General features: G+C 40.0%; 1 protein-coding gene across 2 annotated transcripts; it reads right to left on the minus strand.

Moving 5' to 3' along the window:
- Positions 1–3,752: 3,752 nt before the first annotated feature.
- Positions 3,753–11,731, minus strand: LOC308702545 (uncharacterized protein). Of its 2 annotated transcripts, none has more exons than XM_081385477.1 (3): positions 11,625–11,731; positions 10,592–10,725; positions 3,753–6,377 (listed from the first exon to the last, which is right to left on the minus strand). In XM_081385477.1, the coding sequence occupies exons 2-3, from the start codon at positions 10,644–10,646 to the stop codon at positions 4,636–4,638; spliced, it is 1,797 nt and encodes a 598-aa protein (XP_081241603.1). In that variant the 5' UTR covers positions 10,647–10,725; positions 11,625–11,731; the 3' UTR covers positions 3,753–4,635. The 2 variants fall into 2 exon arrangements, with proteins under 2 accessions (XP_081241603.1, XP_081241604.1); XM_081385478.1 differs by having other exon boundaries at positions 3,753–6,368; positions 11,625–11,667.
- Between the last annotated feature and the right edge of the window lie 5,082 nt (positions 11,732–16,813).

Consider the following 16,813-nt stretch of genomic DNA (forward strand, 5'->3'; position numbering starts at 1 on the left):
CGTGTACATGCACATTGTTTACCTGGGGAAGTATTCGTCGGCCCTTCATGTGGGTGTAAATGCGATCATGACTGTCAGACATGGGTGGAATGATTTTTAAAAAGACACAGCATCACTCCTGTGCTTGTTTTTTTTTTTAGGGAAAAGCTCTTTTAGTAATAAAGACCACAGGGAAATTGTTGCTGCACAGCATGCAAAACTATTAAAAGCCTGCAGTGTGAACAGAACTCTTTTAGTTTAACTGCAAAGAATGCAGAGGAAGCACTCTTTTAGACTGCTAATGAATGCAGAGGAAATCTTTTAGACTGCTAATGAATGCAGAGGAAATGCTCTTTGAAAGGCGACCACCGCTGACTCGTCACACCAAAACTGTCTGGAGCGCTACTTCCGGGTTTTAGAACACTGTTGAGGATTGATTGTAGAGCAAAATCAAACAAAATGCTTGGCTCTGAAGTGAAAGCTTAAAGGATTAGTGCTGCACGAGTCCATATATTCCCGCGTCACAGGGCGTGGTTTGCGATGCAAATCTCACTTGCCAAAGTCTATTGGCTTGTTTTAATTTACACTTAAAGGTGATTGAGCTCTTAGGCAAGATCCCAAATCATCAGACACCTGTTGTTAAATCAAATGTGACAGATAAGGAATTTTCCTTTCAAGGGAACAAAACGTACGTTGAATCATTAAAGTGGAAACATCACGACACCAGAGGAGATGGAAACAATGAGAATATAAACATGATTACAGTAAAGTGATAGTTTGGTTTGCATAGTTTAACTTGATCTAGCTCAGCTCTGGTTTGATCGTCATAAAACTATAGAAGGCATTTTAGGAAAGTAAATGTTAAAAATGTTCCTTCTGGTGGAATGATCTGCCTAACTCAACCAGAGATGCTGAGTCCGTAGCCATTTTCAAGAAACAGTTGAAGACACATCTTTTTCAGCAACACTTGATTGTTAGGCAGAATAATGAATAGGTCAGTAAGTTAATTTTTCACACAGTGAATTAAATGGTGAATGTCTCTCAGCTTATCTCATTTTGTATTGCATATTTATTTGTAGTGTAAAAAATGTTGAATAATAATTGTAAAATAGTAATGATTGTTTGTAGATTAATATTTTATCCCTCTATGTGTTCTGAAATAAATGTCCTTGTGTATTGATGACTTCTGAGGAGGACAGAAAATTTGAAGGAGATACACTGTCGCCAAATGTATCGGGACACCCCTCAAAATCATTGAATTCAGGGGTTTCAATCACTTCCATGGCCACAGTTGTATAAAATCAAGAACCTAGGCATGCAGACTGCTTCTACAATTATTTGTGAAAGAATGGGTCGCTCTCAGGAGCTCAGTGAATTCAAGCGTGGTGCCGTGATAGGTTTCCACCTGTGCAATAAGTCCATTTGTGAAATTTCCTCACTACTGAAAATTCCACGGTCAACGGTTAGCGGTATTATAACAAAGTGGAAGCAGTAGGCAAAGTAAAATCACAGAGCGGGGTCAGCGCATGTTGAGGCGCACAGTGCGCAGAAGTCGCCAACTTTCTGCAGAGTCAATAGCTATTATCTACAGACCTCCAAACTTTGTGTGGCCTTCAGATTAGCTCAAGAACAGGGTATAGAGCTTCATGGAATGGGTTTCCATGGCCGAGCAGCTGCATCCAAGCCTTACATCACCAAGTGCTATGCAAAGTGTCAGATGCAGTGGTGTAAAGCACGCCGGCACTGTACTCTAGAGCAGTGGAGATGTGTTCTCTGGAGTGACAAATCCCGCTTCTCTGTCTGGCAATCCGATTGACAAGCCTGGGTTTGGGGGTTGCCAGGAGAACAGTACTTGCCTGACTGCATTGTGCCAAGTGTAAAGTTTGGTGGAGGGGGGATTATGGTGTGAGGTTGTTTTACAGGGGTTGGGCCTGGCCTAGTTCCAGTAAAAGGAACTCTAAATGCTTCAGCATAACTTAACATTTTGGACAATTTCATGCTCCCAACTTTGTGGGAACAGTTTGGGGATGTTCCTGTTCCAACATGACTGCACACCACTGCACAAAGCAAGGTCCAAAAAGAAATGGATGAGCAAGTTTGGTGTGGAGGAGCTTGACTGGCCTGCACAGAGTCCAGACCTCAACCCGATAGAACACCTTTAGGATGAATTAGAGTGGAGACTGAGAGCATGTGCCTGGTTGCATAAAGCACCTTAAGTTTTTCCTTAAAGTATGATACTTAAGGGGCGATTTCCCGAAAAATTCGGATTACAACTGCTTTCGTCGTCTTCAGCACTTCAGCGACTGGAATAAGTGGAACTCTGTTCTCCTTACGGTGAAGTGCAATGGAGTATCGCCGTTGCTCTCCGCCATGTGCTTGCTTCATTGCGAGCGACAACCCTCACAGTAAGTGCGTTAAGTGTTTGGGTTTTTCGCATGCACGGGAGGCTGTTTTAGGATAGTCTAAATGTAAATTCTGTGACAATCTGCTTCTCAAAACCCTCCGCTCTAGGCTCACGGTTTTTGAGAAGGAGTCATTAGTTTCCCCCCGTCACGCTCCCGAGACCGCCGAGGCCTCTCGAGGATCCGTGACCTGGGGTTCGGATGTAGAGTTTGAGGATGTGGAGTATGAGCAGACGGGCCTCACCCTTTCTCTCCCTCTCTCTCCCGAGCACGCACATGGCATGCCAGTTGAGTTCGCGCATGATAATTTATGCCCCAGCCCGGGAGCACGTGAGTCGGTTTCTTTCGGGCTGGAAGATGTGATTTATACTGCAGCTTCCAACTCCGAGGATTTTGGGCCTGCTTTAACCGACGACGTTATCCCGCCTAGCGGCCAAGAAATGCGGCCTACTGCGGCTTACAAGGAGCTTATGGACGTGCTTTCGCGCGCTACGGAGAAGCTCGCTATGGACTGGCCTGACGAGTCCCGCGAGTCACAGTCGTCTAAACTTGACGAGAGATTTCTTAATGGCCCTAATTCTAGGCCAGAGCGAAGAAAGCTGCCCTTTTTCAGTGCATCACGAGATTTCCAGATCCTGGAAGCAGCCTTTCTCTGCTCGTCTGATAAATGCGGCAGCCGCTGACTTCACCAACCTCATGGGTTCTGTGGAGCAGGGTTATTCCGCCATTCCAGTGGTCGAGGACACATTAGCTAATCACCTCGCTCTGTCGTCTGGGCCGTCATGGAAGTCGCATCCCCTCCTTCCTTCTAAAGCGTGTAGGACTACTTCCTCCCTAATCGGGAAATCCTACATGGCAGCTGGTCAGGCAGGCATGGCCCTACACACTATGGCCATTTTTCAGGCCTACCAGGCGGACGTCCTGAAGGAAATGAACGAGGGAAATGGAGTGACTCCCGAAGCTGTCAAAGAGCTTTGTAAAGCCACGGATCTAGCCCTAAGAGCCACCAAGCACACCGCACGCGCTGTAGGCCATTCTATGGCGGGTGCAGTTGCCGTGGAGCGCCATCTATGGCTTAATCTCACGGAGATCAGTGACAAAGAGAAAGTTTTTCTCCTAGAGGCCCCTATTTCTCAGTCTGGTCTGTTTGGGAAGCAGTCAACACGCTAGTTGAGAAATTCCGAGCTGCTAAGTCTCAGTCGGCTCCGTTTAAGCAATTTATGCCTAGGAGGGTTGGGGAATCTTCCAGCCCCTCCCCTTCTCAACCCAGAGAACGCCCCTCTCATAGAGCGGAGTTCCCTACTAGGAGGAGTGACCCAGCTCATCTCCCACCAACCACAGTTTGGGGAGCCTGCGGTCGCCCGTACTGCAGGTATAGTATTTTATTGATTCTGTCCACAATGTTGTCTCTTTCCAAGCAAAGGGAAAAATCCTCTGGACTGACGGATTCAGCCTTGACAACACTTTTGTTCTTTCTAGTCCTCATCCTCTTCCTCCTCCTCCTCATCCATCTATTACATGTATTCTTTCACCTCTTCCTCTCAGATTGTTTTCATCCATTGTTCAACAGATCTGCCTTATATTTTGTACAGTTGGTTTGATAACATCATTAGAAACAAGTGTGAACAAATTTGAGTCGTTATGTGTAAATGATGACAACTGTTTTAGTTGGTTTGACTTTTTCCCACCTGCGTTTTGAAACAGTCCAATGTATTTTAGTGAGTATGTTAAGAGTTTTGCAAAAAGAGTGCATGAGATTTGCAAATAGTGTCTAACTGCCTGAACTTGTTCAGGGTTTTGCAGAAAGAGGAATTTATTCAACAAATTGTTTTAGGCCATTGAGAATTTGGTTCAGAGAATGGGGTTTAGTGTCTTAGTAATTGTGAAAAACTGTAAAATAACACACATGGGTTGCTTAGATCCTTCAGCAGTTGGCATATTGGTGACGTCTGAGAAGGACAGAAAACCAGAAAGACATTCAGTTTACTCGAGGTTTAGACATTCTCAAAACCTGAAGGGATTTCCTTGTTTTATCTATTAGCTAGAAAGGGTATAACTAAATATTTTAACTGACTGCAAAAGCTGAATAATCAATCAAAGGCAACTGATTAATCTGTGAAATAATCAATGAACAGTCGATTAATCGTTGCGATAATTTTTGATAAAATCAATTATCAAAAAATATGTTGATGCAGGACTACACAGCATCACACCTGGAAGTACAGCATAAGAAATCTAACTTCTTATTGTAATTTTAGGCATGCATTTTCTTTTTATGTCCGATCAGAGTAGATAAATGAGTGAAACTCTTTCCACATGGATGGCAGTGATACGGCTTCTCTCCACTGTGGATCTTCTCATGTATTCTCCGATATTCTGACCTCTTGAATCTCTTGTCGCAGTGTGAACACTTGTAAGGTGTTTCAGTAGTGTGAACTGTCTGGTGCACTTTCAGAGCACCATCTGTAAAAAAACGCTTCCCACACTCGGCGCAAATATGATCCTTCACACGACTGTGTCGTTTCTGGTCGTGATTCGGCTTCTCTCCACTGTGGATCTTCTCATGTATTCTCCGATATTCTGACCTCTTGAATCTCTTGTCGCAGTGTGAACACTTGTAAGGTGTTTCAGTAGTGTGAACTGTCTGGTGCACTTTCAGAGCACCATCTGTAAAAAAACGCTTCCCACACTCGGCGCAAACATGATCCTTCACACCACTGTGTCGTTTCTGGTGTATTTTTAATGCAGTCATATTACGAAAACCCTTTCCGCACAAGTAACAGACGCAAGGCTTCTCCTTTGTGTGCACTTTCCGGTGGTCCCTTAGGAAATCTGGCCTAAAAAATGTTTTACTACATTGGTCACAGTTATATACTCTTTCTCTAGAATGACTAAGCAGATGTACTTTATAAACACCTGACTTAATGAAACTCTTTCCACACTGATCACATGTGTGCAGATTCTCTCCAGTGTGGATTTTCATGTGATCCCTAAGGGCTCCTTTTCGTGCATAACTCATCCCACACCGATCACATGCGTGTGGCTTCACTCCAGTGTGGATTGACATATGTTCGTTAAGGATTGCTCTATGTATGAAACTTTTCCCACACTGGTCACATGTGTACGGCTTCACTCCAGTGTGTCTTTTCATGTGTTCATTAAGGTTTCCTTTATGTCTGAAACTCTTCCCACACTGAACACATGTGTACGGCTTCTCCCCAGTGTGGATTTTCATGTGTACATTAAGGTTTCCTTTATGTGTGAAACTCTTCCCACACTGATCACATATGAATGGCTTCTCTTTAGTATGGTCTGTCATGTGTACGTTAAGGTTTCCTATTTGAGTGAAACTATTTGTAGCCTGATCATAGGTGTACAGCATCACTCCAGTGTGGATTTTCATGTGTACATTAAGGTTTCCTTTATGCGTGAAACTCTTCCCACACTGATCACATGAATACGGCTTCTCTCCACTGTGGATTCGCATGTGTTGCTTAATGTGTCCTTTTTGTGAGAAACTCTTCCCACACTGATCACATGAATACGGCTTCTCTCCAGTGTGGATCCTCATGTGATTGTTAAGGTTTCCTTGATATAGGAAACTCCTTCCACATTGATCACATGAGAACGGCTTCGCTAAAGTGTGTATTTTCCTGTGCTCGTCAAGGAGTTTTTGTTGTTCAAAATTCTTCCCACAGTAATCACATATGTACGGCTTTTCTGCACAGTGCATTTTCCTGTGTTCGTCAAGGTTTCCTTTTATTCTGAATGTCTTATCACACTGATCACATGCATACAGCTTCCCTCCACGATGAAATTTTATGTGAAGATTAAGATTTTGCTCGCATGAAAAACTCTTTCCACACTGTGAGCAAGTGAAACTTGTTTTGTCTTCTCTGTTCAATGAGGGACTCATGGATGCTTCTTCAGTTTTGATATGATGTTTATCCCCCCCTTCAATCAGTTCTTCAACCACCTTGTTCTCTTCTATCAGGTCTAAAATGAAAGTAAAAAAAAAAGTGAATTAGATAAAAAATTAGATTTTCAGCAAATCATTAAAAAAAGAAAGTGAAATTAAAGGACATGAGAACCCTGACACAATAGTAGATAGTCAGTACCGATACCACCAAAAGTACACAATAATCGATACCAAAGTCGATACCACGATAAAATAACAAATAAATAATAATACTTAAACATTAACTTTGGGGAGGGGGGGGGCATTTTTATACATATTTTTAAAAAAGAAATACAATTATCTGACCAAAAAGTTTGCTCTCAATGTATTTGTTTTATGAGGTTTTTTTTGCAATAGTCCGTAATAAAACAAGAATGAATAAACATTAGAAGCAGTAGCATAAATAAATACAGTAGAATAAAGATACAAATTACACAATACTGTATATTTTCAGGTCGGTCTAACAGAAGTATTCAAGTAAAAATAACACAGAAATTGAATAATTAAATATAAAATAACTCGGCATAGTCATAACTGAGCAAGTTAAATATAGATTAATCCTTTTCTATTGATTATTCCTATTCTTAATCCTAATATATTAATATATTAATTAATATATTAATCCTTTTCTTTTGTTGTTTGATTATTATTATTAATAATAATCCAGACATCCAATAGGAGAAAGTAGCAGGTTTTGAAGGCTGCAGTCACTAAGATCCTCACATAAACTCATAATAAATGTCATATTTACCTGTGCCCTTCCTACCTGTAAATACAGAAACTTAATAGTTATCAAACAGTCTGCACTGCATAAATTATAAATTAAATATAGATAAATCCTTATTAAAGCTACAAAAAATCTTAAGAGCAGTGAGATTTTCTGTTACCTTTGTTCTTTGATTAACTTTAACGACAGAATTAGTGGCTGCTGTCACTAAGATCTGCCGCTGCTGACAGAGACGCAGATCTCACGTGTCTCATTCTCTCACAACTCTTTACGTTCATTTTAGACTTTAACTCATTTAAGACTGCTCTTGTAAGGATACTTGACAAAACTTGGCATATTTGTGTTATTGTTGGTTCAAGCGCGAAAGAGAACTCGATTCTGGCGCACTATCTGTGCTCACGATCCCAGTGCGCGTCTTTCTGTGTGCCGTGTGTCACATAAACATGACATTCACAGACAGCGCGTCCTCTTGTCACGCTCGAATGGTTTAAATGCATTGGCATGAATGAGTGTGATCATATAATGTAACACTAGCCAAAGGATGACAGAAAATACGGATGCTGCGTTAAATATTTTAACACGTTAAACTGGACAAAAATGTATTGCATGCGTTAACGTTGACAGCACTAACTGTTACACATGCTGTTCACGTTCACATATCTGACGCGAATATTTGCCAATACGGGCATTTTGACATAACTGTGTATGTATTTTAATGTTTAGGAGTAATAGGCCGCAACAATCTGACACTCGCGAGAGGCGGCTACGTGTGTGCGCTTCGGTTGAGCACGCACTGACTGAAGACCGTCTCTCAGAGAGCGTGCCAGTCCTTTATAGTTTAAAATCACTAGAATTTATAAATTGGCATGATATAAAACAATGTGCGCTACAGTCTTGTATTGCACAGTCCAGCTCACAAAATCAATGTCGATACTATGGATGTAAAGCCAGATTTCATACATGAAGGGGAGATTTTATATGTGCGTCAGATTTTTGGACAAGAAAGACTTCCGCATAGGATGCACCCGTGTTCCCTCGCTCATAGCTCTTCTGGAAGCTTCCTCATCCCTCGCTCCTCGCTTGCTTGCGGTGCAATCAGAATTGAGATGTCCTTCAAGATGGTTAACTTTGTTTTTTAGGTGTCACAGGCTGGAGGACGGAGGAGCGAGGAGTAAAGGAAGCATCAATTTGAGTAATGAGAAGCACCCATAGTTGTTTGTTTGAAATGAATGTAAACAGTTCAGAAAGAAAACGCATGTGTAACAGTATGTTGGATCCATGCAGCTCTTAAAGTGACCACAGCCTAATAAACCTACTCTCCTGTCTTTGTCCTTATTGTTCATCTAACAACAAAACTAACACTGCTCTTGACTGAATAACTTTTGTAACTTTGATTAACGATTAATCTATATTCACTTTATACAGTGAAGACTATGCAGTGTTACATTATATTACTTTATTCAATTTCTGTACCTGAAAATTTTGATGTTTCACTAGCATCTAAAAATTTTGAACCACTGACCCAACGGGGCCAGCAGAAAAAAATCCTTAGCATTGAGTATTTCTAAATATGCGATAAGCTATTAAATGAAAGATAATATATGATAGAGCAATAAAATGAACCGTGAAAGTAACAGAAGCTTCTATAAAACATTTCAACAGGCATAATTAGGCTGAATAACTAAAAAAATATATATTTGCTAAGCTAATTTGATTCATATTCTTTGACCCAATATTAATTACAAATGCAATGAATTGCAGGGATTGGTCCCTGGTATCGGCAAGTACCAAGTATTGGTATCGGACTAATTCTGGAAAAAGTGGTATCGGTGCAGCCCTAATTTAAAATAGACAAATCAATTAATCAATCAATTACTGACAAAGTACACAAAATAAAAACAGTATTCGAAACAGTTAAACAGTAAGTTTATAATAATTTATAATTGAATGGTCGGGTTGGGAAATGTCACATCAATCTTTGCGTAATGATGTCATGTACAATCAAAGATGTCAACAACTTACATAATCATCATAATACAAACAAGCACAACATACAAACAAAATAAAACATTTAACACATCATAGCACTCAGGTCTCTCTCTTATTTGGAAAATTGTACGACTGTACATAAGGCAAGTTCTGGCTACGCGCACTAGTGTTGGCAAAAGTACCGACTTTGGTACCAATTTGGAATTGAAATTTAAAAACTGTGACGATACCAGAATTTTGAGCGCTGTTTAACAGGTTCTTAACACCTCTGATTGGCCATTGCATTCACACGCTCAACATTTATGTCTCTGATTGGTCATTGTGTTCACATGCTAAACATATGTCTGTGATTGGCTACAATGATCAACGCTTCAAAAACATGTCTTCAGAGAGCGCTTACACAGATACACACGGGAGAGTTTAAAAGCAGGAGTCTATCAGCGGATCTGTCTTTCAGTGGATATATTAGGGATCCACTGGCAGACGCCTGCTTTCGAACGTTCCAAAGCCCACCCCCAAAACACTGGATCAGACAGGTAAGATCTAACATGTGCTATAGTATGCAAAATTACCAAATAAAGAGGCTGTCGCTCATCATCCAGGTTCGTCATCACAGTGTGTCTTACAGTAAGGCTTAAGAGTCTGAGACGCACGTAACCTACACGCATGTAAATAAAGCGCATATGTATATTGAACACACAGGAGAATATATTTAATTAATTGAATCGCAGCCTTTGTGATCTCACAATAGCACTATGCTATAGTATGGTTTTTAAACAGTTTTAGTACATTGTGCAGCCTTAGAAAACAGTCTAATAATGCGGTTCATGAATTCTCATCCGTGGAATACAGCACTTCCGGTATTTTGTCCGTTATTCGATACAGGGAAAGTGCAATCGAGGATTTTATAAAATTGAGTACTCTGATTTAATCAAGGAATACAAACAGTGATGTCTATGCTAACGTTGTCAAATTCAATTGTAATTTGAAAACGTGTTTTATTCATATCAGATAAAATGTGCGTAGGTAACTGTTAAGTTTACCCTATTCTTCTCCCAGTTCACCGGCCACTTACTTTCATGTATTTCGGGAGAAGTAGATGAACTTTTGTGTTGTATATCTGACAGATCCGATTCTCTGAAGTAACATGGCGGCGCCCATCACGTATTATAGAATTAACATGACCATTATAAAAGGTATTTAAACGACAAAACACATTCACTTACAGGTATTCTGCAATTGGAATATCAGATGTTTCAAAATCTAGTTTACAAGATTGTGAATATTTTGAACAAAAAAGGGAAAATTAAAAGCAATACATCAGTCATACAGCTCTATTGTGTCTGCTGTGTTACGTGACAAGCATGATGCGTCAGCATGGAAATAAGATACTCAGATAGAATATTTTAAAACTATGTGTGAAAGGGTTAATTAAGTTATTTCACAGCTCTTATGATTTTCTGACTGCAATCACTGAATCTGATGAACTACTTTAAGTATTATAACATTACTGAAGAATCAAAAATAAACACCAACCTATTTGTTCTTCAGTATCTTCCTCCTTTATTCTGCAGAACTCTGGATCATTCATGTTTTCAATTTTCTTTCACAAACTCTACCGTCTTCACTTGTAGGCTGGTGGGAATATTCCAGCATTTACTGGTGAATCACTGTGGGAGGAGCAGAACAGCTAAAATCAATGATGCTTTTATTAATTCACACACTTAAAGCACAGTGTTTGTGTTTATCTACCGAACCATCAAAATATAAAGTTATTTAATTAGTTTTAAAACAAGTTCACATATTCTATATATATTTTGTCTGTGAGTCAATCTAATTATATTGAAGAGGCTTCTGAGCAGCTGTTAATTGTAACACTCGTTCTTATAAAGTCTTATCAGTGAGATTATTTAATTAACCACAGTTATAATAACTTCTATAGAGCAGTATATGTCCAATGAACCTAAATATAGTTTATGACTTCAACTAGTCATTGCGTAGTCATAAAAAATAAACACAATACAATATAATACTGATGTTTTTTTTTAGGGACAGAAAAGGCTCTTTAAATACAATGAAAGAGCATGACAAAGCAACATTTTTATGTTTACAATGTAAAACTTTCTCCATATTCAGACTTCCCTCTTGCGATGGTTAAAGTAACAGCTGCTGAAAAGCCTCTTCGTGTCAGAAATATATTAATGTTAAAAATAACAAACAAAAGAAAAGACATATTCCTATTAACTACCCTCACAAGATCATACTTTGACTTTTGATCAAGTGCCATATCAGTAAATACCATTATTGCTCCAAACATGGAAACAATCATACAGACGAACATACAGAAACACACAATACTCTCTCAGGTCATAATTAATTTAACACTGGTTCCTCACATCGTTGCCTGCTAGGCTATGTTTATGTCAGTCAGCAGACGGAAGAAAAGACGTACAAATAGCTCCGTAGCAAATGAAAAACTTACAGAAAACACACTGTAAAATATTGCTATAACAAGCTGCGCGTTTTTTATATAATTGTATAAACACACGAAGCACCGTGAACTGCTTACCTTATCTCAAAAGGCTAACGCTGTGATGGCGATAGTGGTGACGTCTTCTTCTTGTTTTATGGCGGATCGCAGACACCATGCGCATTACCGCCACCTATCGCCCGGGTGGACCTTGGACCCAGTTTCTTATATTTGTTCTACAAAAAAAGGTATGTACATTTCTAACAGTGTACTTTATATTATATTACCTTTGCATCAAATAAATAAAAACCAATAGTTAGTGCTGCTGTAGGGGTGTTTCTAATACATCGGTTGCGGGAGAGACTGGGTAATATTGACATATTTCTCTCTTCTGACTGCCTTTATCAATCTTTCTCTATTTTTTTTTCTTCTTTTTTAAAGTTGTGAAAACACTATTGTGGAGTTTTCTTTTGCTATTTAAGCAAATGGGAGCATACAAATAATCTAGTCTCTCATTCACCACTGTATATGTTTACCCAATGACGACTTCCGCTTCTGAGAAACCTGGAAAAATGTGAAAAGGGACACTCAGCCTACGTTTGCCTAAATTACATACACTACACCAACCTGTAGGATCAATTAAGGGTTATTGGTGTGACAGGTTGAGAGTCTCTAATATTTGTTTTGGCTCATTAGAAGGTTTTCATTTTTAATGGTTGCATATAGCCTACCTCAAATGGGAAGACACGCCCACTTTCGTTGAGCCGCGTCTCGACATTGAGCACACCTGTTCGGCCTTTTATACTTCTTATTTATACTTCTGCATCGAACTTAAGCCCAATTTATACCTCTGCGTCGAACTTAAAGGGATAGTTCAGGATTTTAGACATGAATCTCTATAGCTTCCCCATAAGCAGTGTGGTGCATTGACCATGACTTACCCCCGACAGCGTCCTGTGAGCCGAGCTCCGGTCCAGTTTTGGTCAAGATGAAATTAGTCCGGCAAGTTTGCTGGGGTCACGGCAATAAAGCTTTTTTCTTCTCAAATCAATATGTGTTCAAAAGAGTGATATATTTGCGTCACAAAACCGCTGTCTATGGAGAGGTCAGACCTCGTAATGGCTTGGCACTTTTTTCTTCCCCGTCATATCACTGCGCGCTGCCGCTACCTACAGCCAGCTGGGAGCCGCGCACGTGTCACTTTGTTTACAGCTCGTAAAGAGAACGATAGTCGCCTCAGAGCAACATCTGCCACAGGAAATCTTTGAAATGTGTGAGGAGAAAGCGCCACATCTTTGTTTGTACAGTCCGGATAGTCACAAGTCCGCACCATTTTCTACAAAGCTTATACAAACTGATCGCTCTTGGTGAGTAGCTATGTTAGCTCGTTCGTGTAGCTGTTCTGAGCACGTAAACACTGCTGTAAACACTGCCGAACAACTGAAAAAGTAGTGTGCGCCTGCGCAGCTCGCAGCTGGCTGTAGGTAGCAGCAGCGCGCAGTGATATGACAGGGGAGAAAATAGTGCCAAGCCATTACGAGGTCTGACCTCTCCATAGACAACGTTTTAGTGACGCAAATATATCACTCTTTTGAACACATATTGATTTGAGAAGAAAAAAGCTTTATTGCCGTGACCCCAGCAATCTTGCCGGACTAATTTCATCTTGACCAAAACGGGACCGGAGCTCGGCTCACAGGACGCTGACGGGGGTAAGTCATGGTCAATGCACCACACTGCTTATGGGGAAGCTATAGAGATTCATGTCTAAAATCCTGAACTATACCTTTAAGCCTGTTTTATACTTCTGCGTCGAACTGCCGCCGTAGCTACGTCGTAGGCTGTGTGTAGCGCATACCCTACGGCGTACCCTGACGTGCACCTCTCCAAAAATGTAACAACGCATCAACTCTACGCGGACGCAAGCGCTGTGATTGGTCTGCTAGCACCACTCCCTCGGGTTTCACATGCTCCCTCTGCGCGCGTCAATGAGGACAACGACGCAGAAGTATAAATGAAAACAAACACGTTGCCTACAGCGTAGAGGTTCCGGCGTTGGTCCGACGCAGAAGTATAAATCAGCCTTCCGGCATAGGTCCGACACAGAATTTTTTTTTTTTTTTTTTGGTATGATAAGTTTCTTTGCAAGTCTATCCACATGTGAATGCTTGTTGAATGTGATACTGAAGCTTAACATGAGGGGGGAGTGTATTTGTTTTTTTCTTTTTTGTTCCTTTATTTTGTTTATCGCTTGCTTTAAGAAGCTTTATTCACTGATTTGCTGTGTGGTTTGTCCCTTCTGTTTAAGTTGGGTTTATTATGGTATCTTATTAACTGTGGGTATTTAATTGGTAAGCTGGGCAAGAGATCTATTTTTAGAATATTTTAGAATGATTTTTTTTTTTTTTTTTTTGGGTGAAATAAATTTTTGTATCATTTTGGAAAGTCACGTCTCTGTCTTCAATACAGTCAGAACCAGCAGGGTCCTTCATATTATTGTAACTCTTTTTTGGTTTAACTATTTTTGGGGTATATTTTATTTTCCTGGGTGGAGAAATAACCAAGGTGGTGTAGTCAGGTGAAGTACTTTCAGCCAAAGGTTACAGGATATAAGGTCAAATGGACAGAATAACTATACAGTTACCTAAACTCAGCTAATGATTGAAAATAAGATCTTTTTTTTCTGAACCCTGTCTGTGAGACCACAAAATCAAAATTGGATGCCTTCAATGGTGTGACAACACATAGGTGGGTGGGACAGGTATCAAACAGGAAGTTGACCCCGAAATGCATGGACTGAGGGGAATGACATATAGGGTGTTCCTCATTTGTGCATCTTCGTTTCTTTTCATCGCATTTTAGCTTCACCCCCTTAAGATGCGAGGGAAGGATACACCTGTGTATCCTTGCTCATAACTCCTCAGGAAACTTCTCCTTGTTCCTTACTTCCTCACTTCCTTAATTTCCTTCAAAGTAATGGGCTCCTCCAGTTTAGAAGCAATATCAGAATCAAGATGTGGAATAATTGTATACTGGAAAAAGCTATTATAAAGAGTTGGCCAACAATTTAGGGATTTTTCCTTCACTCTTTATTGCTCTGCAAATACAGCTGATGAAAGCTGTATTTGCAGAGCAATAAAGAGTGACGGAAAAATCCCTAAATTGTTCATTAATACAAGGGGCTCCACAGTGGTGCCAAAAAGGAGGCCATATGAGTAATATCATGAGAAGAAGAAACTGACGGATTTTAATGAGATAATAATTTACTCCCATTATCGCCAAACTCATAATGCTTCCAGTAAGACTTTTGTAATGCTACAATTGCCTCATTTGTTTTTTTTTTGTTTTTTTTTATTTAACCTTTATTTAACCAGGAAAGTCCCATTGAGGTTAAAAACCTCTTTTTCAAGGGAGTCCTGGCCAAGAGGCAGCAAAAACACAATCAATTACATTTATAAAAGTTATACAACACAAATAATTAAAAACATATACAATTTAAACAGGTCATTTCAGGTTCTCTCAATCTGGACTTAAAAGCATTTAAGGAAATAAGTTCAGATAATTTAAAGTCTTTTTGCAAAAAGTTCCATGCAGAAGGAGCGGAGTAGACAAAAGCCCTTTTAGCTAACAAACGTAGCTAACAAATTAAATTCGGCCTTAGTTGTGAGCAGCTTTTTAACAAGGTCAGAGCTTGGCGAACTTGCCCGACTGTCTTAATTCTTAAGAGCCAGCTCTTTTGGCTGCAATGTTCCAGATTTAAAGTCGGCATGAAACGGAAGTTGAGATTGTCATTTTTTCCTTGTTGTGACGTATATCCGAGTGAAACGGCTTCTGAAATTAGAAAAAAATGTAGGGCGGGGCTTGATTTCGTCCTTCGGGAATTGATTGGATCGTTGGAGGTTGGGCGTTGCAAACAAAATGGAGGCAGATTTGAATGCCAGTTTACATTCAGTTGTGGAGGATTTCTCTCCACCGGACTCCCCACCGTTAAGGCCATTGCACACTGAGTCCGAAATTTTCGTATGCGTTTTTCGTGTTCGTCAGCCTCAAAATTCGTCACGCACAGAAACCTTGCACACTGAGTCCGATGCGTATTTATTAAACCTTTGCGTAAAAAAAACGCAAAAAATACTAAATGGATTTGTCAAGCAGTGAGGATGGTTTTGTTGCCCTCTTTCTTCTTAAAAAGAGAAAAAGAAAGAGGAAATATTGGGTCCATCCAATCCTGACATTGCGCCGAGAGGAAGCAGAGTTTTTTTCACCTCCTTATCAAGGAGTTGCGAAATTATCCCGAGCGATTCAAAATACATCAGAATGTCAGTGGAACAGTTTGATGCTTTGCTAGCGATACTGGAGCCACATATTAAAAAGAAGACCACCAATTTCCGTGAACTAATCGATCCTGAACAGAGACAGGCAATATGGACACACACACGCGCTGGGCAGACAGAACAGCTGGATTTTGTCGTTCGCTTGTACGGTACGTGGCTCTGAATTGTCAAAAAAAAAAAACTCTCAAAATACTGGCTGTGGATGCGAAAAACGCAGAAAATCGAACCCGATCCGAATTTTTTTATTACGAAAGTTTCGTAGACGTGTGCAAGCGTGATTGACATAACGTGAGGTCGATTTTTTTTTTAACGTGCGAAAATTTCGGACGCGAATTTCAGACTTAGTGTGCAATGGCCTTTACCCTCCCATGAAGGATTTTTTTATTTTATTTTATTATTCCCGTGAACCAAGATGAGTCAAGTCATTATCCTTATTAGACATTCTCTGTTATCAGTCAAGTTCACCCTCGAGAGCATCTCGATAGCCGCACCCTCATCAGCTCTAGCTGCACCCTCATCAGCTCTGGCCGCACCCTTTCGCCATGGCACGTGACCGAAAGAGAAGAGAGGTCGTTTCGAGGGGGGAGGGAAGGGTAATGTATTTGATTAAAGATTATAAGGGTACATGAATTTAAAAAAAATAATGAAGTGCACAGATAAATCATTTATAATAAACACTACAATATTACATATAAAAAGAAGATTTGTCAAATTTGATTTCATGCCGACTTTAACAATGTTTTGACCAATGATTGTTCTATTTGCAAATGTATCAATTAATTTATTGTAATTGTACTTAAACCTATAATTTCCAGAATAGCATCGTTTTATGTTATGTTTGGTATAAAGAGTATAAATAATGTAAAACAGAACATGGTGTGCCATAGGCCCGCACAGTTCTGAGTGACGGACCAAATTGTTTTGGCAAGGAAACTAGGCCAGAGTATCTCTGAAATG

Source organism: Scardinius erythrophthalmus, assembly GCF_964197995.2.
Source record: "Scardinius erythrophthalmus genome assembly, chromosome: 14".
In the NCBI taxonomy this organism is placed as follows: Eukaryota; Metazoa; Chordata; class Actinopteri; order Cypriniformes; family Leuciscidae; genus Scardinius; species Scardinius erythrophthalmus.

Excerpts from the sequence above, each read along its gene's own strand:
- LOC308702545 (XM_081385477.1), bottom strand. The coding sequence starts at position 10,646 with ATGAATGATCCAGAGTTCTGCAGAATAAAGGAGGAAGATACTGAAGAA. Across the intron at positions 6,378-10,591 it reads AGATACTGAAGAACAAATAG|ACCTGATAGAAGAGAACAAG; the intron begins GTTGGTGTTTAT and ends CTTTCATTTTAG.